Source organism: Symsagittifera roscoffensis, chromosome 1, assembly GCF_963678635.1.
Source record: "Symsagittifera roscoffensis chromosome 1, txSymRosc1.1, whole genome shotgun sequence".
NCBI classification, from domain to species: domain Eukaryota; kingdom Metazoa; phylum Xenacoelomorpha; order Acoela; family Convolutidae; genus Symsagittifera; species Symsagittifera roscoffensis.
In genome coordinates, this window is record NC_087062.1 from 94,165,507 (window position 1) to 94,193,244 (window position 27,738).

At 36.4% G+C, this 27,738-nt stretch overlaps 1 protein-coding gene across 1 annotated transcript in view; it reads left to right on the forward strand.

Moving 5' to 3' along the window:
• Window positions 1-27,738, forward strand: part of LOC134840820 (uncharacterized) — a 58,663-nt gene that overhangs the window by 17,634 nt on the left and 13,291 nt on the right. Inside the window, exon 5 of the mRNA XM_063856822.1 lies at window positions 1,907-2,098. Within this exon, the coding sequence (XP_063712892.1) occupies window positions 1,907-2,098 (192 nt within the window). The remainder of the gene's footprint in view (window positions 1-1,906; window positions 2,099-27,738) is intronic.

Below are 27,738 nucleotides of genomic sequence, written 5' to 3' on the forward strand. Positions count from 1 at the left end.
TCTGGTACTAAAATCGTATTATAATCGATTATTAACGCTTGAAATTGGATGCGGGTATGCAGAGTTAGCAACAATAGCCGGATATACTTAACTGTATAAATAATATTGGTCTTTATATATATATGGAAGTTTTTTCAATTCTTACATACAATAAGTGTATAATGAACGCAAATTTCTAGTACAACTTAACTGCACCTAAAAATATTATATAAATTCTACTTTATCGTTTAAAAACTGAAACAAGTTTCTGCACCCAATTCAAAATTAGTGTTTGTTGACCTTTCATGTCAAGTTTGCTTTAAAATAAGACTTCTCCTATCAGTCGAGTCTGACTGTCTTTAAAAATTTATGAGTAGCTTTTGGTTAAAAATTTAATCAAAATACTATCAAGATGAAAAACAAGGATAGCCGGTGGAATAACAACAAGGATAAACCATATTCTTCATAAAAAGCTTTTTGACGTTTTTTTTTTTAAAATTAGCGTTGTTTGAGAGTCGTGTGGAAAAAAGATATGACGAAAACCAAGCATAAAAACATATTTGGCAGTCAAACAAAATAGACAAATCAAGCAACAGTTTTGGCCGAAAAAAAATCAAGAAGTTTTGATATTTTGAAGTTTTGAAGTTTTTTTTCGAAGAAGAGCAAGAAATTTTGAAATATTTTTTTTTACTGGACTGCAACTCCAGTTTTATGGCTTATTCTTCTATATTAAGCCTGCTCGCTTGCTTTACTCGCTCAAAATTCGACTAATATTTAAAATCGGTTTTTCTCAACATTGGGTAAATTTGTTAGTGTCGTTCGAATCAGGGCTGAAAGGGCTTTGATGTGATATACCACACTAATCATTGCGATAATTATTTATGAAAAACACTTTCGCTCGAAAAACAAAATGAGCCTGCTCGCTCGCCTCGTTTGCTCAAAATTAGACCAAAAACTAAAATTTTCAAACTAGTTTTTCTCGACAATTTTTCAAAATAAACGAAAAAAAAAACACTTTTTTTGTTTGTTTTTTGATGAATATCACGCCACGCACTAAAACCGACACTTGTTTTTAATTTAAAAAAAAATTTTGTTAAATGATTATGGTCGCATTCATAAGGCCATGTTCATAAAAAACCCAATGAAAGAGTTTTTTTCAGTTCTCTTCAAACTAGTGTTCTTATGAACATTTGTCTACTTGCACAGCAACCGGCTATCCTTTTTTAAAGCTTGCAAAATTCATTTGATCTCAGCCTTTTAAAAGTTTTTTTGAGTGATTTAGCGTTTTTGAATTGCTCAGTTGTGATTCGAGCTGCATTGAAGGTTTTGCAAGATTTTTTTTTTCATTTTCGAGAAAATACGGTTTGTAAATTATGCTTTTCAGTCTAGTTTAACAGCAGTGAGGGGCGTTATAATGCATCTGTTTGTTACTGAACCTATTGTAAACTACTTTTTAAAACTTCACTGTACGCCTCCCTCCCCTAAGATCGAGAAAAAAAATTGTTTAATTTCAATTTTCTATCTAAGTTCCAGAATAAATTGCCCTCTGCTGATTTGTTGGCTAAAACTAAATGAACTGAATTATAAGCCTGTTCCTATAATTTGGTAACAAAAAAAGCAGTTGTTTTCGTGTTATTTTGAAAAATTGTCGAGAAAAACTAGTTTGAAAATTTTAGTTTCTGGTCTAATTTCGAGCAAACGAGGCGAGCGAGCAGGCTCATTTTGTTTTTCGAGCGAAAGTGTTTTTCATAAATAATTATCGCAATGATTAATGTGGTATATCACATCAAAGCCCTTTCAGCCCTGATTCGAACGACACTAACAAATTTACCCAATGTTGAGAAAAACCGGTTGCCAAGAAGCTCCGAATCTGGTAAATTTCTTCAGAATTATCTTTTTTTTTAAGTTAGTTTTGACACATTTTCAGAAAGCAGAATAACAACTCGAAAGCGGGCGGAGGAGGGGCGAACTCTGCTCTGAGGACGGAGAGGGAGCAGGCGATCACTCGCATCCTCCTCCTGATGTCATTCGCATTTCTCATCTTCACTGCCATCGCCATGGTGTTCCTCTACTATACCCAGTTGTATCTCGCACCCCAGCTGGAAGATGGACAGCCGCGGTATCATTAGCCTTTTTTATTCGTCTATCTTATAGAACAGTGTTTTGCGCATACGTTTTTACGCAGTTGTATCTCGCACCCCAGCTGGAAGATGGACAGCCGCGGTAGCATTAGTGTTTTTTAATCGTCTATCTTATAGAACAGTGACTTGCGCATACGTTTTTACGCAGTTGTATCTCGCACCCCAGCTGGAAGATGGACAGCCGCGGTAGCTTTAGTGTTTTTTATTCGTCTATCTTATAGAACAGTGACTTGCGCATACGTTTTTACGCAGTTGTACCTCGCAACCCAGCTGGAAGATGGACAACTGCGGTAGCATTAGTGATTTTTATTCGTCTATCTTATTGAACAGTGACTTGCGCATACGTTTTTACGCAGTTGTATCTCGCACCCCAGCTGGAAGATGGACAACTGCGGTAGCATTAGTGATTTTTATTCGTCTATCTTATTGAACAGTGACTTGCGCATACGTTTTTACGCAGTTGTATCTCGCACCCCAGCTGGAAGATGGACAACTGCGGTAGCATTAGTGATTTTTATTCGTCTATCTTATTGAACAGTGACTTGCGCATACGTTTTTACGCAGTTGTATCTCGCACCCCAGCTGGAAGATGGACAACTGCGGTAGCATTAGTGATTTTTATTCGTCTATCTTATTGAACAGTGACTTGCGCATACGTTTTTACGCAGTTGTATCTCGCACCCCAGCTGGAAGATGGACAACTGCGGTAGCATTAGTGATTTTTATTCGTCTATCTTATTGAACAGTGACTTGCGCATACGTTTTTACGCAGTTGTATCTCGCACCCCAGCTGGAAGATGGACAACTGCGGTAGCATTAGTGATTTTTATTCGTCTATCTTATTGAACAGTGACTTGCGCATACGTTTTTACGCAGTTGTATCTCGCACCCCAGCTGGAAGATGGACAACTGCGGTAGCATTAGTGATTTTTATTCGTCTATCTTATTGAACAGTGACTTGCGCATACGTTTTTACGCAGTTGTATCTCGCACCCCAGCTGGAAGATGGACAGCCGCGGTATCATTAGCCTTTTTTATTCGTCTATCTTATAGAACAGTGTTTTGCGCATACGTTTTTACGCAGTTGTATCTCGCACCCCAGCTGGAAGATGGACAGCCGCGGTAGCATTAGTGTTTTTTAATCGTCTATCTTATAGAACAGTGACTTGCGCATACGTTTTTACGCAGTTGTATCTCGCACCCCAGCTGGAAGATGGACAGCCGCGGTAGCTTTAGTGTTTTTTATTCGTCTATCTTATAGAACAGTGACTTGCGCATACGTTTTTACGCAGTTGTACCTCGCAACCCAGCTGGAAGATGGACAACTGCGGTAGCATTAGTGATTTTTATTCGTCTATCTTATTGAACAGTGACTTGCGCATACGTTTTTACGCAGTTGTATCTCGCACCCCAGCTGGAAGATGGACAACTGCGGTAGCATTAGTGATTTTTATTCGTCTATCTTATTGAACAGTGACTTGCGCATACGTTTTTACGCAGTTGTATCTCGCACCCCAGCTGGAAGATGGACAACTGCGGTAGCATTAGTGATTTTTATTCGTCTATCTTATTGAACAGTGACTTGCGCATACGTTTTTACGCAGTTGTATCTCGCACCCCAGCTGGAAGATGGACAACTGCGGTAGCATTAGTGATTTTTATTCGTCTATCTTATTGAACAGTGACTTGCGCATACGTTTTTACGCAGTTGTATCTCGCACCCCAGCTGGAAGATGGACAACTGCGGTAGCATTAGTGATTTTTATTCGTCTATCTTATTGAACAGTGACTTGCGCATACGTTTTTACGCAGTTGTATCTCGCACCCCAGCTGGAAGATGGACAACCGTGGTAGAATTAGTGATTTTTATTCGTCTATCTTATTGAACAGTGACTTGCGCATACGTTTTTACGCAGTTGTATCTCACACCCCAGCTGGAAGATGGACAACTGCGGTAGCATTAGTGATTTTTATTCGTCTATCTTATTGAACAGTGACTTGCGCATACGTTTTTACGCAGTTGTATCTCGCACCCCAGCTGGAAGATGGACAACTGCGGTAGCATTAGTGATTTTTATTCGTCTATCTTATTGAACAGTGACTTGCGCATACGTTTTTACGCAGTTGTATCTCGCACCCCAGCTGGAAGATGGACAACCGTGGTAGAATTAGTGATTTTTATTCGTCTATCTTATTGAACAGTGACTTGCGCATACGTTTTTACGTAATTGCATCTCGCACCCCAGCTGGAAGATGGACAACTGCGGTAGCATTAGTGATTTTTATTCGTCTATCTTATTGAACAGTGACTTGCGCATACGTTTTTACGCAGTTGTATCTCGCACCCCAGCTGGAAGATGGACAACCGTGGTAGAATTAGTGATTTTTATTCGTCTATCTTATTGAACAGTGACTTGCGCATACGTTTTTACGCAGTTGTATCTCGCACCCCAGCTGGAAGATGGACAACTGCGGTAGCATTAGTGATTTTTATTCGTCTATCTTATTGAACAGTGACTTGCGCATACGTTTTTACGCAGTTGTATCTCGCACCCCAGCTGGAAGATGGACAACCGTGGTAGAATTAGTGATTTTTATTCGTCTATCTTATTGAACAGTGACTTGCGCATACGTTTTTACGCAGTTGTATCTCGCACCCCAGCTGGAAGATGGACAACTGCGGTAGCATTAGTGATTTTTATTCGTCTATCTTATTGAACAGTGACTTGCGCATACGTTTTTACGCAGTTGTATCTCGCACCCCAGCTGGAAGATGGACAACTGCGGTAGCATTAGTGATTTTTATTCGTCTATCTTATTGAACAGTGACTTGCGCATACGTTTTTACGCAGTTGTATCTCGCACCCCAGCTGGAAGATGGACAACCGTGGTAGAATTAGTGATTTTTATTCGTCTATCTTATTGAACAGTGACTTGCGCATACGTTTTTACGTAATTGCATCTCGCACCCCAGCTGGAAGATGGACAACTGCGGTAGCATTAGTGATTTTTATTCGTCTATCTTATTGAACAGTGACTTGCGCATACGTTTTTACGCAGTTGTATCTCGCACCCCAGCTGGAAGATGGACAACTGCGGTAGCATTAGTGATTTTTATTCGTCTATCTTATTGAACAGTGACTTGCGCATACGTTTTTACGCAGTTGTATCTCACACCCCAGCTGGAAGATGGACAACCGTGGTAGAATTAGTGATTTTTATTCGTCTATCTTACAGAACAGTGACTTGCGCATACGTTTTTACGCAATTGCATCTCGCACCCCAGCTGGAAGATGGACAACTGCGGTAGCATTAGTGATTTTTATTCGTCTATCTATTTGAACAGTGACTTGCGCATACGTTTTTACGCAGTTGTATCTCGCACCCCAGCTGGAAGATGGACAACTGCGGTAGCATTAGTGATTTTTATTCGTCTATCTTATTGAACAGTGACTTGCGCATACGTTTTTACGCAGTTGTATTTCGCACCCCAGCTGGAAGATGGACAACTGCGGTAGCATTAGTGATTTTTATTCGTCTATCTTATTGAACAGTGACTTGCGCATACGTTTTTACGCAATTTTATCTCGCACCCCAGCTGGAAGATGGACAACTGCGGTAGCATTAGTGATTTTTATTCGTCTATCTTATTGAACAGTGACTTGCGCATACGTTTTTACGCAGTTGTATCTCGCACCCCAGCTGGAAGATGGACAACTGCGGTAGCATTAGTGATTTTTATTCGTCTATCTTATTGAACAGTGACTTGCGCATACGTTTTTACGCAGTTGTATCTCGCACCCCAGCTGGAAGATGGACAACCGTGGTAGAATTAGTGATTTTTATTCGTCTATCTTATTGAACAGTGACTTGCGCATACGTTTTTACGCAGTTGTATCTCGCACCCCAGCTGGAAGATGGACAACTGCGGTAGCATTAGTGTTTTTTATTCGTCTATCTTATAGAACAGTGACTTGCGCATACGTTTTTACGCAGTTGTATCTCGCACCCCAGCTGGAAGATGGACAACTGCGGTAGCATTAGTGTTTTTTATTCGTCTATCTTATAGAACAGTGACTTGCGCATACGTTTTTACGCAGTTGTATCTCGCACCGCAGCTGGAAGATGGACAACTGCGGTAGCATTAGTGTTTTTTATTCGTCTATCTTATAGAACAGTGACTTGCGCATACGTTTTTACGCAGTTGTATCTCGCACCCCAGCTGGAAGATGAACAACCGCGGTAGCATTAGTGTTTTTCATTCGTCTGTCTTATAGAACAGTGACTTGCGCATACGTTTTTACGCAGTTGTATCTCGCACCCCAGCTGGAAGATGGACAACCGCGGTAGCATTAGTTATTTTCATTCGTCTATCTTATAGAACAGTGTTTTGCGCAGACGTTTTTACGCAGTTGTATCTCGCACCCCAGCTGGAAGATGGACAACCGCGGTAGCATTAGTGTTTTTCATTCGTCTATCTTATAGAACAGTGTTTTGCGCAGACGTTTTTACGCAGTTGTATTTCGCACCCCAGCTGGAAGATGGACAACCGCGGTAGCATTAGTGTTTTTCATTCGTCTATCTTATAGAACAGTGTTTTGCGCAGACGTTTTTACGCAGTTGTATCTCGCACCCCAGCTGGAAGATGGACAACCGCGGTAGCATTAGTGTTTTTCATTCGTCTATCTTATAGAACAGTGTTTTGCGCAGACGTTTTTACGCAGTTGTATCTCGCACCCCAGCTGGAAGATGGACAGCCGCGGTAGCATTAGTGTTTTTTATTCGTCTATCTTATAGAACAGTGTTTTGCGCATACGTTTTACGCAGTTGTATCTCGCACCCCAGCTGGAAGATGGACAGCCGCGGTAGCATTAGTGTTTTTCATTCGTCTATCTTATAGAACAGTGTTTTGCGCAGACGTTTTTACGCAGTTGTATCTCGCACCCCAGCTGGAAGATGGACAACTGCGGTAGCATTAGTGTTTTTCATTCGTCTATCTTATAGAACAGTGTTTTGCGCAGACGTTTTTACGCAGTTGTATCTCGCACCCCAGCTGGAAGATGGACAACCGCGGTAGCATTAGTGTTTTTCATTCGTCTATCTTATAGAACAGTGTTTTGCGCAGACGTTTTTACGCAGTTGTATCTCGCACCCCAGCTGGAAGATGGACAACCGCGGTAGCATTAGTGTTTTTCATTCGTCTATCTTATAGAACAGTGTTTTGCGCAGACGTTTTTACGCAGTTGTATCTCGCACCCCAGCTGGAAGATGGACAGCCGCGGTAGCATTAGTGTTTTTTATTCGTCTATCTTATAGAACAGTGTTTTGCGCATACGTTTTACGCAGTTGTATCTCGCACCCCAGCTGGAAGATGGACAGCCGCGGTAGCATTAGTGTTTTTCATTCGTCTATCTTATAGAACAGTGTTTTGCGCAGACGTTTTTACGCAGTTGTATCTCGCACCCCAGCTGGAAGATGGACAACTGCGGTAGCATTAGTGTTTTTCATTCGTCTATCTTATAGAACAGTGTTTTGCGCAGACGTTTTTACGCAGTTGTATCTCGCACCCCAGCTGGAAGATGGACAACCGCGCTAGCATTAGTGTTTTTCATTCGTCTATCTTATAGAACAGTGTTTTGCGCATACGTTTTTACGCAGTTGTATCTCGCACCCCAGCTGGAAGATGGACAACCGCGGTAGCATTAGTGTTTTTCATTCGTCTATCTTATAGAACAGTGTTTTGCGCATACGTTTTTACGCAGTTGTATCTCGCACCCCAGCTGGAAGATGGACAACCGCGGTAGCATTAGTGTTTTTTATTCGTCTATCTTATAGAACAGTGTTTTGCGCATACGTTTTTACGCAGTTGTATCTCGCACCCCAGCTGGAAGATGGACAGCCGCGGTAGCATTAGTGTTTTTTATTCGTCTATCTTATAGAACAGTGTTTTGCGCATACGTTTTACGCAGTTGTATCTCGCACCCCAGCTGGAAGATGGACAGCCGCGGTAGCATTAGTGTTTTTAATTCGTCTATCTTACAGAACAGTGACTTGCGCATACGTTTTTACGCAATTGCATCTCGCACCCCAGCTGGAAGATGGACAACCGCGGTAGCATTAGTGTTTTTTATTCGTCTATCTTACAGAACAGTGACTTGCGCATACGTTTTTACGCAGTTGCATCTCGCAACCCAGCTGGAAGATGGTTAACCGCGGTAGCATTAGTGTTTTTTATTCGTCTATCTTATAGAACAGTGACTTGCGCATACGATATAGAGCAGTTGTATCTCGCACCCCAGCTGGAAGATGGACAACCGCGGTAGCATTAGTGTTTTTATTTCGTCTATCTTACAGAACAGTGAATTGCGCATACGTTTTTACGCAGTTGTATCTCGCACCCCAGCTGGAAGATGGACAGCCGCGGTAGTATTAGTGTTTTTTATTCGTCTATCTTATAGAACAGTGTTTTGCGCATACGTTTTTACGCAGTTGTATCTCGCACCCCAGCTGGAAGATGGACAGCCGCGGTAGCATTAGTGTTTTCTATTCGTCTATCTTATAGAACAGTGACTTGCGCATACGTTTTTACGCAGTTGCATCTCGCACCCCAGCTGGAAGATGGACAACCGCGGTAGCATTAGTGTTTTTAATTCGTCGATCTTACAGAACAGTGACTTGCGCATACGTTTTTACGCAGTTGCATCTCGCACCCCAGCTGGAAGATGGACAACCGCGGTAGCATCAGTGTTTTTTATTCGTCTATCTTATAGAACAGTGTTTTGCGCATACGTTTTTACGCAGTTGCATCTCGCACCCCAGCTGGAAGATAGACAACCGCGGTAGCATTAGTGTTTTTTATTCGTCTATATTATAGAACAGTGTTTTGCGCATACGTTTTTACGCAGTTGCATCTCGCATCCCAGCTGGAAGATGGACAACCGCGGAAGCATTAGTGTTTTTTATTCGTCTATCTTATAGAACATAGTTTTGCGCATACGTTTTTACGCAGTTGTATCTCGCACTCCAGCTGGAAGATGGACAACAGCGGTAGAATTAGCGTTTTTTTCGTCTATCTTATAGAACAGTGACTTGCACATACATTTTTACGCAGTTGTATCAGGCACCCCAGCTGGAAGATGGACAACCGCGGTAGCAATAGTGTTTTTTATTCGTCTATTTTATAGAACAGTGACTTTTGCATACGTTTTTATGCAGTTGTATCTCGCACCCCAGCTGGAAGATGGACAACCGCGGTCGCATTAGCATTTTATATTCGTCTATTTTATAAAAAAGTGACTTGCGCATACGTTTTTACGCAGTTGTATCTCACACCCCAGCTGGAAGATGGACAACCGCCGTAGCATTAGTGTTTTTTAATTGTCTATCTCATAGGACACTGACTTGCGCATACGTTTTTACGCAGTTGTATCTCGCACCCCAGCTGGAAGATGGACAACCGCGGTAGCATTAGTGTTTTTTATTCGTCTATCTTATAGAACAGTGACTTGCGCATGCGTTTCTACGCAGTTGTATCTCGGACCCCAGCTGGAAGATGGAGAACCGCCGTAGCATTAGTGTTTTTTATTCATTCGTCTATCTTATAGAACAGTGACTTGCGCATACGTTTTTACGCAGTTTTATCTCGCACCCCATATGGAAGATGGACAACCGTGGTAGCATTAGCGTTTTTTATTCGTCTATCTTATAGAAAAGTGACTTGCGCATACGTTTTTACGCAGTTGTATCTCGCACCCCAGCTGGAAGATGGACAACTGCCGTAGCATTAGTGTTTTTTATTCATTCGTCTATCTTATAGAACAATGACTTGCGCATACGTTTTTACGCTGTTGTATCTCGCACCCCAGCTGGAAGATGGACAACAGCGGTAGCAATATTGTTTTTTATTCGTCTATCTTATAGAACAGTGACTTGCGCATACGTTTTTGCGCAGTTGTATCTCGCACCCCAGCTGTAAGATGGACAACAGCATTAGTGTTTTTAATTCGTCTATATTACAAAACAGTGACTTGCGCAAACGTTTTTACGCAGTTGTATCTCGCACCCCAGCTGGAAGATGGACAACCGCGGTAGCAATAGTGTTTTTTATTTGTCTATTTCATAGAACAGTGACTTGTGCATACGTTTTTATGCAGTTGTATCTCGCACCCCCGCTGGAAGATGGAGAACCGCGGTCGCATTAGCATTTTATTTTCGCCTATTTTATAAAAAAAAGTGACTTGCGCATATGTTTTTACGCAGTTGTATCTCACACCCAAGCTGGAAGATGGACAACCGCCGTAGCATTAGTATTTTTTAATCGTCTATCTCATAGAACATTGACTTGCGCATACGTTTTTACGCAGTTGTATCTCGCAACCCAGCTGGAAGATGGACAACCGCGGTAGCATTAGTGTTTTTTATTCGTATATCTTATAGAACAGTGACTTGCGCATGCGTTTCTACGCAGTTGTATCTCGGACCCCAGCTGGAAGATGGAGAACCGCGGTAGCATTAATGTTTTTTATTCATTCGTCTATCTTATAGAACAGTGACTTGCGCATACGTTTTTACGCAGTTTTATCTCGCACCCCAGCTGGAAGATGGACAACCGCGGTAGCATTAGCGTTGTTTATTAGTCTATTTTATAGAAAAGTGACTTGCGCATACGTTTTTACGCAGTTGTATCTCACACCCCAGCTGGAAGACGGACAACTGCCGTAGCATTAGTGTTTTTTATTCATTCGGCTATCTTATAGAAATCTGTCTTGTGCATACGTTTTTATGCTGTTGTATCTTGCACCCCCGCTGGAAGATGGACAACCGCGGTAGCATTAGCGTTTTTTATTCGTCTATTTTATAGAAAAGTGACTTGCGCATACGTTTTTACGCAGTTGTATCTCACACCCCAGCTGGAAGATGGACAACCGCGGTAGCTTTAGTGTTTTTTATTCTTCTATCTTATAGAACAGTGACTTGCACATGCTGGAACCTGATCTAAACTACATTTTATGATTGGATAATTTAGATATTTTACCAATGTAAAGTATTTAATATTAACCAATCATGATCCATCTAACTAACAACCCACTTATTTGTAAGTGCTGAAGTTACTTGTAATTTCAGCACCAGAGAGATTTGAATTTAACTTAGAAATTAGTTGGACTCTCCCGAGCACTTCAGCAGCCGCAATAAACCAGTATACCCTAGATCTATTGAGCCTAGCAGAGACTAGTTAAACAACCTGAGACTAGATAGTATAAGAGTAAGATTAGGATCGGTATTAGACTAAGAAGTTGCACGAATCTATCCGGCCGAAAATAAGATAGCGTGACGAGCAGACGGTGTACCCTATCCGAAATTACTCTATGAGTTAACCAACTCGGTCCTAACTCATCTGGTGCGACCATAAGTCTCGAACAAGACCTTAATAGCTTAGAATTAACCAAAATAGATTAGAAATTAGACAAAAACATTTACAAAATGTTATACGACAATAATTTAATCGAAATGTCTCTACGACTCAATAGATCAGAGCCAATATTCCGAACCATAACAGAACTACCCGGAATTGGAAGAAGACCTCGAACCAGAGACGACATACGACAAAGTAGAAACTTGCCATATAGCTATATGATAGTTAGGCAAAAACCAGAACAAACTTTTATATTTAGAATACTACTGGCAATGAATTTAAATTTTCATTTGCAAACATAAAACCTTGAAGTTAATCTTCAAAATCATTTCAGGCGCTAAACAAAATTATTAATATACAATAACGATTGATAAAAAGATCTAAGATCGTTTTCCTAAAACTCTGCAGTAATATACAAAACATGTTTGAAAAATATTTATTGAAAAATAAAAAATAAAAATTAGTAGCATGACAATAAATGGTTAATAATCATAAATCATCCTGTTGTTCCAGCTCCATCATCTAAAACATAACAGCAATCATAAACCCACTAACATCATCAAAACACTAAATCTTTCCTTTACACACATTTAAAATTTTATTAAAACTTAAATTCACTTAATTTTAAAACCAGATCATCAAGGCTTATCCTTGGATCTTAAATAATTTTCTACTTAATTAAATTTCAAATTTGATCATCAAGGCTTATCCTTGGATCAAACAGAACAACTTTGTTCTCCCCCACCCACTTAATTAGTGTCTAACGACCTCAAACGTCGATTCACTACCCAACCCTTTCTAAAGACCCAAGACTAATAGAAATTTTTAAACAAAACTAATCATTCAAATTAGGATAAACAGTGAAGAACTTCGGTTATTCATCCTTCACTTGACCCCCCCTCTTACCAGACCCAGGATAAATCTTAGACTTAGTAAGTTTAAAATAGTATCTAACGAACTACTCGCGTTCTAATTATACCTGAACCTTGTGGATCGATTTACTATTCTCCAACCCTTGAACACAATCACTACCCCTAAGTAAGATTAAGTAAGTTAACACCTTAACTTATACTAGCCACGAGAAAGTAAAAAATCATTCTTCGGAATCGATATACTTTTCTCTCCAACCCTGAACAAATAGACCCAGGTTAAGCTAACCAAAAAATCGTAAGAACTAACAGTTTAAGAAAATAGAAATCATTTAACAACCTTTTGCATCCGTCATCCTAAACCTTATGTCATTTAAAAACCTAGGAAATAAACAAACAATCGTTTTACACAATTGTGAAATAGATAACAAAAAATACGACCTTGTAATCACACCTCATACACAAACAGTTGGATACATTCGAACAAAACGACAAACACTAAAAAGAAAAATAATAACGAAACAAAGACAAATAACACGAAAAAGATTTTCAAAAAATCGAAACGCATTTTCAGAATCAGAAACCAACAGTTTAGACGAACTTTACAAACTAAAAGAATCAATAGATAAAAATTACCCACTTCACGATCAATTATATTTTTCTGACTCAGAAACAACTTCAAATTCATCAAAAAGAGGAAAAAGAAGAATAAAAAAGCAGTATAAACACAAACCAGTACATTTATACAATTGGAATCAACCAATTCGACACATTAATAATTACATATTAACAGTCATCGAACGAAAAAATGAGCTCAACGCACACCCCAGGTGAAGAAAGTCCAGATGATGATGAAATCTTTCCTTTTATAGTAGATGCAACCACTGATAGAGGACAGCATATATTTTGCAAAAATTTACTATTAAATTTATTTGAACCCGGAATCAGTCCATGTAAAACAGAGTTCCCAGATGTAAAAATCAAAAGACAAATCATAGACCACTACTTAAAAGATATATGCAACATAACACAACAGTATGGAATCTACTCCATAGAATTCACCTCACCAAACCATAATAATAGAAAATATACAATTCAAACAGACGATCTTGATTTAGAATTTTCAAAAGTTTTTTCAGAATATATAAAAAGCATCCAATATCATAACTCACAAAGAGCAAACTCCATATTCACCAATGAAGTTTTCGCAATAATATATAGTTATATTTCGATATTAGAAAACGAAATCCCAATAACAAATGTCTCACCGACAGAAACATCTAAACATTTAAGAGTACGACATGAAATCACACTACTCTCTAGTTATTTAAACATCATTAAAGAAAATTTCACGAAAGACGACGTTTCACAACATACAAAACACGATCTACAAAAAATTTTGGCATGGTTCATAATAGATTATTTCACACACAATATTGATTTAATTGCACAAGCAAGAAAAAATTTTAGACCCCAAAACTCGAACGATGATACCGCTATCACAGAACAATCAGATTATGTTTGGGACCCCGAATGGTCTCATCCCGCATTTATAAGCTTCCCACAAACAATCTCAAGTCAAGCAATAAGTACGATATCTTACATAAGAGATTATGTAAAAGTAATACCATTAACCATTGATGCAACACCATTAAACTATAATACATTTTTACCCGATACACAAAATAATAGTTTAAACTCTACAGTTATACACAATGAAAACCTCAATGGAACTAGGAATCTTACTCAACAAGATATCCAGACACCATCACACTTCATAAATGAAGAAATTGTACACACAACAACTACACAACAAAGTATTTCACCAATACGCCCAAATTTAACAACACCAAGAAATACAAATCCTTCACAAACACAGGTAACCTTACAATCAACCGTTAAACCTTCGGTTGCCCCTAAATATTCACATATGGATTACCAAACATACAGACCCATGACAATACCATCAAAAACACGCAAAACATTCACTAGAAACAACTTTACAGACCATAATTATAATTATACAAATCCATCAAAAACATATAATCAACCACAAAGAAATTTTAACCAATATACAAGATCTCGAAATTGGGATAACCCAATGACCCAACCTAATTCAATAAATTTCCAAACAAATCCTCCACAGGATCACAGTGAAAATTACCCATTTTTTCAACAAAATAAAAATAAAAAACAGACATCTTATCAAATGGATTATTTATCCTCAGATGATGATTTCTTACAACCAGATATATTTGCACCAAATACTCAAGAATATCGTAGACAAGGAATACAGAAAACACGTACAAATCATAGAAATTTTTCTCCACAACCAATAGATGCACAACATCAACAACCAATTCAACAACAAAATTTAATTAATACACAATCTTTTCAACCAATTCAACAACAAAATCCAATGACTGCACACTCGTATCAAGCATCACAAATGCAAAATGAAATACCACTCCCATATTATCTCCAACAACATGAAATAACAAGAAACCAACTTTCAAATTTTTCTCAAATGCCAAATGCAGCAGAATCATTACAAATGACAATGAATCCATACCTTATGGGTGGATCATCAATAACATCAAACAAACCTTTAATGGTTTTCACAGGAACAGACCCTGAATATTCTGTAGAAGATTATTTAAATGCAGTAACAGCAAACCTGATTTTAAATATTGGACCTGAACCAATTAATACGCCACTACATCAAAATTGGATACATCGACGCACAGCGTTAATACAAACAACCTTAGATGGCGCAGCCCAAAAATGGTTTTCAGTACTACCTCTAGAAATAAAATCAAACTGGAAAAGGTTTACACAGGAATTTTCAAAAATGTTTGACTCCGAAAGAAACAAACAACAACAAAGAGTTTTATGTAATGAAATTCGCAGATTACCAAACGAAACCATCAAGCAAATAGCAGTACGAATCGAAACACTAGTTCGAAAAGCATACTCACTAAATACACATGACTATAAAAACACAAAGATGACAGAAATCTTAATGATGACCTTAACACCACAATTAAGGAAAATAGCAATAAAAAAGAGAGCATCCCATCCTTCTTCAATTCGCGAACCCGATTTAGATTTTCGAAAACTAGTAGACAAATTAGAACAAGCAGAAATCACGATGAAACTAGAAGAAACGGAAAATCTGAAATTACAATACGTTAACAGAATTGAAACGACTCCCACTAATATTAATAATATACAGGAATCAGAGACAGACCTCGTTGAAAAAATCACTGAAATACTCAATATTTATGAAAAGAACCCAAACTTTAAAGGCAAACCATCTTTCAAAAAATGGTGTAATTATTGCCGACGATACGGACATAGTATTTCCGAATGTAGACAAAAACAGCAAGACAATCAAAATAAACCTCAAAAATATAAAGAACCAAATAAATCATTCTATCAATACATGAAAAAAGATCAAAATCTACCGAACAAAACAGTCTACAGCAACAACAGTTCAGGAAAACCACTCCCGAACAATACAAATTATACAAGAAATCAATCACCATATAACTCAAGTTATAGAGGAAGATCACCAGAACGAAGAAACACGAATAATTCATCACAAAATCACTACAATAGACCAAATAGTCGAAATAACTACTCCAGATCAAATTCAAATACACAACGATTTGTTTCTAGATCTAATTCCCAATCAAGAAATAACTATTATCCAAACAACCAATCACGAAATTCATCATACAATAGGAATAGAAACTACTCCTATAATCGAAATAGAAGTTATTCAAACAACCGAAACCAGAATTACCCGAACAATCAATCAAGGAATAACTCATATAATAGATCGAACTATAACAGACCAAACAATAATTACCAAAACAGATCGCGAAATAATTCACAAAATCGACACTCAAGTTATAATAATCGTTATAGAAATTATTCCCAATCACCACACCGGAATAATAATAACTATAATAATTCTAATAATCGCCACAGAAGTAGTACACCTAAACATCAAAGACAAATCAATCAAGTACAATCTAACCCAGAAACAACATCAGACCCTCCAGGTATTGATGACACAGTAACTGATACGTTACAACTCAATCAAATAAACTGTATATCATCAGATTCAGAAAGTGATACTGAAAACACTCTTTCTATCAATATGATAAAAGTCGAAAATGACTATGAATCTGTCATATATGAACAACCCTTTTCATCACACATATATGAAAATCAATCAGAATTTCTTCAAAATTATTACACTACACCCATAAATTCCACACCAACGACGCAAGAAACAAATGAGATTAACACTACAAATCAAACCAATAAAAATACCAAAACAAAATGCTTGAATACAAACCATATTTATCAAAATATACAAAAAGAACAACCCAAAGAAAAAATTTGGACAATACCATTTCTCTTAGAAAGCCCAAGAAATAAAGAATTTCAACCACCAGACCTTGAAATAGATTTTTTAATTGATTCAGGAGCAGAATCAAACATAATAAACATCCCCACATGGAATGAAATAAAAACTTTACACCCAAAGCTAACACCTCTTGAAACCTCCAGTAAGTTAGCAACAGCACAAGGATCAACATTGATAAACTACGGAAAAATCCAATTATTTCTCCTCCCCACCAGAACAATGGAGCAAAGCAAAATTTTAAATAAGCCATTTAAACAAATATTCCATATCACTGACATTAAATATAATATCATTGGAATACCATTTATTTCGAAGTATATACCAACAATTAACATACTAAATAGTAAAATATTAATCAAAGATAAATATACAAAAACAAAAGAAACATCCTTAACATTTTTTCAAAGATTAAATAAACAACCACCATTCTTTTCAAAATTCTACCCGATATTTAACCAACAAAGAAAACACCTAAAACCACTATCAGGAAATATCTATAATTTTTCAATCAAACAAGTTCACCAATATGATAAAGAACAAAACAAACAAAAATTTTATATGTCAGAATTTGAATTCAAACCTATTCACAAATTTTTCAAAATCACAATCTCATCCATAAAATATTTGAAAAATTCGAATTCCGATATCATTTCCTTACATGTCTATAACAACACACCTTACCAAGTAACATTACCTTTAGGACTTTTAGGATATTGTGAAACCAACGCTACAATATCACCAATACACGAAAAAGCCTATCGCGTAAATAATATACTCCAATTACTAGATATTTGCCAATCTACAATTCTTAATGAAGAATTATCTATAAATAATATAATAAGTAACGAAAACAGAAATACGGATTATTTCACAAAAACTCCATATTTCAAACCTACATTCAACATAAGTAACTACACAGAGGACCAACAAAAATTTTTAACAATGTTTAATTTCCAACATTCACAAATAACACAAGACGAATTCGAAAAATTAGCCAAACAGCTAATTAAATATTCATCAGTCTATGCAACATCAAAATTCGATGTTGGCAAAATCAGTTCATCACTACATCTCCCGTTAAAACCAGACGCAGTTTTCAAAAAACAGAGAGCAAGTAAAGTACCAATTCACTTACATGATAAAGTGAACAGATTACTCGATATTTTAGAACAATACAACATTATATCACCAGTTAATAAAGAAGAACAACCAAAAGGCAACACATTTATCAACCCCGTTATCATTCTAGCTAAAGGAGAATCATTAAAAATCGTTCTCGACGCTAGATACCTCAATTCACTCATAGATGAATCAAAATGTAATTGGCCCATTGAACCAATACAAGTTATTTTAACAAAAATAAACGGCAAATACTTTACAACCGCCGATATGAATAGTGCATACAATCAAATGCCACTAGATGAACAATCACGACGTTTAACACAATTTGTTATCGGAAACCAACAATATGAATTCAACCGCTTATTCTATGGAATATCCATAGGACCAGCAGCATTTTCAGCTTTTATGAGCAAAATTTTTAGACCACTAATACTCAAGAAAAACGCAATCACCTATTTAGACGATGTTTTTATGCAATCACAAACAAAAGACGAGATGTTCAATGTTTTAGAAAAATATCACCAAATACTTCAGAACGAAAATCTGAAGGCCGCCCCTGATAAATCACACTTCTTTTTGACAAGAGTTAAATTCTTAGGACATAATATAGAAAGAAAAACAATCACTCCATTGAAATCACGCATTGACGCTATTCAAAAACTTCAACCACCAACAAATAAAAAGAAAATCCAAGAATTTCTTGGAATGTTAAACTTTTTAAGTAAATATGTTTATAAAATGCAATTATATTTACGACCATTTTATAACATCCTTAGACAACAAAATAATTTTGAATGGAACACAGAACATCAGACACGATTTGAAGAAGTAAAGAAACTTTTAACTGAACAAATTTCAAACACAATTCCAGATTCAAATCAACCATTTTATGCAATGTGCGATGCTTCGAACTTTGGCATCGGTGCAGCACTATTACAATCACATAATGGTACAAATAAAATGAACCTCATATCAGCAAATTCTCGATTATTCACTCAAGCAGAGCTACGACTCTCAACTCTAATGAGAGAATGTACAGCCATAATATATACACTGACAGAATATGAATTTCTGATACTTGGATCAAAACATCCAACAGTTCTATTCACAGACCATAAACCAATCATCTTTCTCTTTACACAAAAATCTAACCCAAACCACCGAGTTTACAGATTTCAACTAATTCTAATGAAATTTCCAAACTTACATATAGTTTGGACTGCAGGAAAAAATCTTGCATTACCAGACACCTTAAGTCGAAATACACCACCTGAATTACTTACACGAAAAACAACAGTTGAAATACCCAAAAACATAAAATTCTACCTTGCAGAAAACGAAACATCACCCCGATTGGAATGCAAATATGCAGTAAAAACTGATATTGAACAATCACAAATAAATAGTTTACAACATTTCCCACTTTATTTAGATTGTCAAAATAATCATTATGAAGTTGATTTACTTGGAACATCAACTTTCAAACCAATCCCATATTCTCAATGGATAAAAAATAACACCCAACAAAAACGAACAAAACAACACCCGCCTAAAAAAGACCATTTTCCACTAATTGAAAAAGAAGATTTAACTGATAAAATAAATTTATCAGGACCACAAACAAACGATTCAAAATACACAATAAATCAAGTTTTTGACCTTCACGACCCACTTGATACAATACCCTTATCTAAATTACCCTTATCTAATACAATATCTTATCTACATTTTTCTCCCCCCAACAGAAATAATTACAATTTCAACACTGAAACAATATCAAAACCTTGACCCAGTAATTCGACAACTGAAATCATGGCACAAATATAAAACTAAACCTATCAAAGCAGATTCAACCATTCTAGGAAACAAAACACTCCTCCGATACTTTCGCAAATTTAACAACACAACAATTAACGAAAATACAGACCTTTTAGAGTATAACCTGAATGAATCTACAGTTCCATGTCTCCCTTTAAGTATGATTCTTATAGCTTTTAATATTTCACATACACAAAATATTAAAGGACACTCTGGATCAGAGAAAACATATTCAAATTTTATACAAAACTTTTATTTCCCAAATGCACCAATTTGGATAAAAGTACTATGCAATGACTGTATAGTATGTCAACTAAATAAACCTTACCCAAATCAAGAACAAATAGCACAAAAACAAGATTTTAAAGGACAAAGTTTGTACTTTAATCATCGTATCTCATTTGATACTAAAGGACCAATTTCACCCTCATCAGAAGGAAATTCCTACATTATGGTAATTGTTGACGCATTTACACATTATGTAGCACTTAACCCAGTACCACATTGTAACGCTTATTACGCTTACACAACACTCTATGAACACTGGATAGCAAAATTCGGACTACCAGAAATTTTAGTTACAGACAACGGTACAGAATTCATAAATAATGAAATTATCACACTATGTCATTTATATAACATTAAACACAAACCACGTACATCTCATGCACCTTGGACAAACGGCTTAGTCGAAGGTATGAACCGTTCATTACAAGAATATCTTAGATGTATCATCAACGGAAATGATACAAAATATACCGAATGGTCAGCAGATGTAAAATTATTTCCCTTAGCGTATAATTCACAAATTACGACAACTTTAGGAATGTCACCATACGAAATGGTTTTTAACCAAAAGCCACGCAAACCAATAATGTTTACAGCAAATTCTCATAAAAACGCACAAGGTTATTGTCAACCAAATAAAGACTCAATTTGTTATAACCTACCTTTACATACACACGATGAAGATCATTTTCATCACCCACAAATTCTTAAACTAGCCTCCGGTACACACACCGAATGGATTCTAAATAGAGATAAAAAACACAATGAAATTTATCAAAAAATAACAAAAAAGTTATTACAAAGACAAAACACTAATGAACAAATCAATTCACGTTTTACACCAGCCTCCGAATAAAAAATTGGAACATTTGTTTTAATACCTAATTTTAATACACAAAAAGGAATTTATAAAAAATTACAACCCCTTCGAAAAGGACCATACCAAATAATTGCAAAACCCACTGATGTCACATATAAAATTACCGACTCAAACAAAAAAGAAATCGTTCAACATCGAAACAACCTATTACCTTATTACCCAAAAGAATACGCACTCCGCGAATTAACTCAATTATATTCTTTCACAGGATTAAAAATCATCCAAAATGAACCACATCTGAAAAACACAGAACAAAATGATAACCCCACCGAAAATCAAAATACAAAACCAACCGCCACCAAAAACAATACACAAAACCATAAAGAATCTCCAAAACAAAGAAAAAATAGAAAAATGACCGAACAAATAATACCCCAAGAACAAATCGACAAATCAGAAAATAGAAAAACAACAAGACTCCGAAATCAACCACGTAAAAACTATAAAATATTCATCCCCCAATCTAAAATTTTAAAGAAAGTGGAATTTCAAAAGTAATTTTAACATTTGCTTCACAATCTTGAAACCTCCGAAACATTTTCATTTACATTTTTCAAAATAACATGCTGACAAGTACGTAATAATTCTAGTTCAAAATAGACCAATAGGATTCATCCAATCCGTCACTTTCTCTAACTCAAACTAAGACCAATTAGACGAATCATATAGAACTCCAGGCACATCTATAACTATAACTTTACGACCTCCAGGTCAAAAATAAGCAAACCACTCCAACTTGACAACTAAAATAAATATCACCATAATACCGTACCCCTCCCTTATCTAATAACCCAAAGATCAACAATATTTCCCCAACTCAGACCACGAATACCCCCAAAGCAAATTTGTTAACTTAGCCTAAAGTAACAAAATGAACATTTTAATTAGCCTAAAGTATAAAAATCTCACCATACCCCGGATCATTTGACAAACAAAAATAAAGAAAAAGACGACCTCCCAGTCACCATGAAAATTGCCCCCAACAATTTTTTACAAAACTCAACCCACTTGTCAAAAAACTAATAAATAATCCGACCACACTAGAAAATCGCCTCAAACAGCAAAAAATATTCGACCAAGAGATCATTTCTTAAATGCTCTTCTCTCAATCAGTTACTCAAATACTCATAAATCTTAAACATTTTTTTACAATACTTGAAACCTTTATAATATTTCTTTTTGATATACTTGAATCTTTTCTAATAATCCTAATCATTTTTTGTAACATTTTTTTAATTTTCTACACTATACTCGAACTATTCCTCCAACTTTCCAAAACCCTTGATTACATCCACAGGTACGAGTCATATAACTTGTCTAAATGATACGAACAATTTTCAGTAGAACCGATATTTTTTTATTGTTTGTAATTTTCATAACATTTTTATCATCCCTCATTTTGACAATATGTAAATGTATAAAGAAAGCAATCTTCACATTTGCCCTAGCAACAATCCTCCTAATTCTTTTTTTGGAAGAATACTATAATAAACATAAACCTTCCCACTAAAGTAACAATTCAAAAATCCATCAAAAATTGCTACCCAACAGTCACAGAATCAGTCTTCACCGACATCATCCCAAGATAACCAAACACCACCTTCAACTACTCAAAATCCTCAAACATCTACACGAATTTCTTTTCAAGACAATCCATGCACTTTTGAAGAACGACATGCTCGTTTATCAGAACCACTAGAACCAGTTCAACGACAAGCACCTCTAAGCGAACCAACATATAACCTATACCCAACACTAACACAAGAACTAAGTAGAATAAGAAATCCTAGTCAAAACCAAAATACAGTCGAAATAAATAGACAAATTATACATCCTCGACGAAACAGAAATTTTCAAACTCCCCGAGTTCATTTTGATATACCTCAATCCCCATCACAAAACACTCCAGAAAACACCATTGATACATTACCAGAAACCCCTACGATTCTTTCACAACGTAGCACCTCAAGCCTACCATCAGATTACTTAGGTTCAACACCAACATCTGAACAAATACGTGAAAATCCCTTTAACCCCCCAAACCAGGCATCACGACTACCATATTGGACAACACATTCATTTACACAAGGTGAATTAAATTTAGTCAATAATCCAATAGATATTTCTACGGATACAACAACATCCTCATCACTACCAGAAACATTATCACTACCATCAACACCATCAATAAGCCAGATTTCACCACCACCTTTTAACTTAAATTTTCCAAATAATCTCGACGCCAGATATCGAGAACAATCATCAATAAATATTCCTTTAAGACTAGATTGGAATACATTTACAGCACCTCCACCATTATTTGGACAACATCAAGAAAGTAACCGCCTTCATAACTGGGCACTTAATAGATTACAATATCGCCAAGATATTCACAACGATATCCGTGATCACAATATTCAAATACTCCAACAAAACAGTTTACAATTAAAGTTTGAAATCACAGTTAAGTTAAATAATATTACCCAACATCCCTAACCATTAAATCCACCTAACATAACAGCTCAATCACTACCACCACCGTTTATAACTACTGAAGTAATATACAAATACGACAGATATACCAAAAACACAATTGGCTACATTACATTTTATAATCCATACTCAGGATTATCATACACATGTATATTCTAAAATTATTAATTTTTCTCCAACTCCTTTTTCTAGTAATCTCAAATCAAAACATAAACCCTTCCCCTCGTACAGGACCACAAGATTTATTAGTAACACATTACGATTGTGAAGAAAATGAACAAAAAACACTACATAAATATGCAATAAATCAAGTATCACAATGTGAAACAGAACCACAAGCTATAGAAACCACAGATGTAATAGCAACACTCTATTCAAAAGCCCGAGCAACAACAGTTACAGGTTATAAATTCACAGCAACATTTTCCGAAAAGAAAGTACATTGTTCACAAGTCTCGAACGGAAACAAAAACCGACTTGACCATGAATCATTCTATCAAAGTAATATAGAACGTCTTTTACATCTCAATCCCGACGATTGTAAAAATGAATTACTTAGACTAAACATCACACAAAATAAAAACTCCCAAAGAAAATTAGTTAATTTTCAAGTTTTTTCAGACTCTGTACATCAATCACAACTTGAAAGACACCAAGGACATATAAAACTAGACGAAAAATACCCGTATAACGGCGCACACGGACGATTAACCTATGACCTACACGATAAACATTGGATACCACACATTGGTATAAATGACCCATCAAACTGCAAAGCAGACACAAAAAATAAAGGATACCAAGAAATAATGTTTTTTGATTGGAAAATACAACTCGAAAAAATACAACTAACACGAGATTTATCAGATAATACAATGATCTATCAAGGAATCCGATTACCTTGTAAAAATGATCAAGGTTATTGCGACCCTACAACGAGAACACAAGCAACAATTGTTTGGTTCCCCGAAGATACATGTACAACATTTCAAGTAGCAAAAATACACGCTCGTATGATAAAATTTCACGAAAAATATTTTATACAATCAATTCCATATGAACAAGTCCATCCATCACGAAAACTAAGTTCTAATTTTAGAAACATAGACAATATAGAAAATAAATTGACACGTTTTCAAATATATCAAGAAACAGAACTTGCATGTAAATACAGGAATCCACTTCACAGAACACAATACTCTGAAATATTAGTTGAATACGAAAAAGGATTCGACATGACCACTGGAAAAGTAAAAATCGACCCATATGCCACAGGTCATCCTCCAAACGAAGGAACATCCTATATACCAGTTAATTTTGAAAAAAGCAACGGACAACCTGGTGGACATCTAAAACCCCATGACACCAGAAGCACACGCTTACAAGAATTATCACTAATGAATACTACATATTTCGGTAATATCCACTATGATATTCATTTAGATATGAAACTAGATTATACAATTAGCCGAATTTTTCAAGAAATGTCACTCTCCGAATTAGAAACACTACACCAACTATGCGAATTAGAACGAACACAAATATTACAATCACTTGCACTAGCAGTATTAAAAATACCCTATGCAGGATACTTATTATCTGGAAATAGATCAAATTTTTTAGACTATGAAGGAAACATCTTATGGTTTTATACTTGTACTAAAAAAGTATCACCACTATACGTTTTTGAAGATAAAAGATGTTATAAAAGAATCCCTATCTTTTATAAGAATAAAGTACATTTCGTGGATACACTTTCACGAAGAACCTATTTCTGGGATACCGCAGTCCCATGTGGATCAGAAAACAGCCACAATGTAGTACAACTAAACCCTGATGAAAATAAATATTATCTTCTCACTCCATATCCCACATTAATGCAATCACTCAAAAAATTTTCACCAGAAAGCATTCGCGCTATTGCTCGAAACCCAAATATAGACTTACAATCAATAGGAATCTATTCAAAATCAGATATTCAACATCACATTAGAACACAACAATTCCAAGAATTATTAACACAAATGGACACTATACAAAGACAATCAATAGACCAAAATTTACGCAAACTTGCAGAAACCGCAGGATTTGCCGATATCTACACGCAAGACTATAGCGGATATTTTAAAGACATTAAAGATTATATATATCTAAACGGTGAAAAATACCGTCCCCAAGATATATCACCAATTAACATTTTTAGCTTTGTTACACTCAAAAATGAGATCCTCGATTTTCTAGGATGGCCCTACTACATCTTAGAAAAATTGACTATTTTATACGCAATGTTTAACTTTATTGGATTTCTTTTCTCACTTTTAAAAGGAATCTACAACACATGTGCTATACACACACAAGTAAACAGACAAGCAAGCGTAGCACGCATACTCTTTGCAGGATTTTTTGGAATCTTTTCTACATCTATAAACAAAATTCTTTTAGACGCACAAATAAAAGAATATAACACAAAAATAGCAACACGACAAAATACATACGACGAAGAACATAACAATGTAGACATAACGCCAACGGCACCACAATTACCAGCCCTACCAAATAACCATCCACTATCCCTAGTCCCACGAAATTTTCGAAATTTAGCCATCACACATAATCCAAATTTTCGACTCACCACATCACAAAGTCCCATCCAACATATAATGACACACCAGTCACAAGATGATAATACTTATGAACAAATTATTGAACAACCCCATACCACCGCTTTTCAGTCTCAAAATAATCATTTTTTTAGCCCACGATGAGCCGCCAACTTGGATCACTACACCGATCAAATTCCCACCCAACCAATCTTACCTCTCCAATCCCAATAATACCACTTTTTGCTTTTCCGCCACCCGATTTTTCACCTAGTAATGTAACATCAGGCATGAATTCCGACACTAATTCACACATCTCAGTTTTATATTCCATCTCACAACTCAATAACCCGAATATTGAAACCCCCGATGAATTTGCCGACTCAGAACCATCCCCATCCAATAATTTTCATAACTCTTCTAATTTTTCTCAACCCCCTTTTCAACCCATATTATCCAATAACCCTGACCCAATCACTCCCACACCCTCTTATGCTTCCCAAGTTACCCCAACCTATTCCTCATACCATTCTGACCAATCATCTCATTCTCCAGACACCCCCCGAATCTCCCCAGAGCTAGATAATTTTATTACCCTTCAACAACAACCCTACCACCTTAATACCCCAACCATAAACCAAATCTCCTCCACAATAAATTCATCCAACCCCCCTACCCCTACACCCTCTTCAAATTATACTGAATCATTAGCACCATCATCCACATCAACTGAATCTTCACTCAACACTAATAGAGCTTACCGCACTTTTAAAAGAAAGTTCCCCAACCATCCTTTCCCAGCAAAACCAGGAACAGCCCGTGAATACATCAACCACCCCAAGCATACTAACACAAAAAAATTTTTAGCCATCACCTTACCCTCATTCCCACAATACACCTTAAACACCCCCCACGACACTAACGAAACACGCAACTTTGTAGATGAATACGTTTTAATGCCCACTCTCTCTTGGACCTCATATTATCATTTTACTAACCCTCTTTGCTTACCTTTATCTAACACTCACATCGATATAGAGCGAAATACGGACATGCTATATCGACTCACTACACCACTAACCGCTAGACAATTTACTTACGTTGGATATAAAAAATCACTAAAAACACACACTGCACCTAGAGCTAACGAATATACACTCGAATACTATGATCACAACATCATCAGAGCTAACCAAGATCAATTCTTAGACGACGATCGCTTCGCTAATCCACAAATTACCGAGAAATTTTTCATCAAGACACCATATATATTTACACTAAACATCTTCGACCGAAAGTTTGATCACATTATTTCAGAAGCACTAACAGACACACAAGCATACGAAAGTTTTAAAGAACGCTTCCAAATATTTTCACTAACCTTTCATTTCCTTGCACCACACGAAAGAGATTTACACTGCTCACACGATATTATGTTGCGCACTAAACAAACCCACACATATAGTTATTATCGCTTCATCCAAAATCACTTTGACCTACACACACCCTCTAGACAACCACACCATCGTTTTCAATTCATTAATTCCAAATACACTTCACCATTTTTCCTAAATTTCACATATTGTATTAAAGACACTAACCTCCATGGTATTCTTCGTAATTATGACCCCATAACCCAAATGTACATCTTCTGTCCCATCACCAAGACCTTCAACGCCGAAGAATCCCGACCCT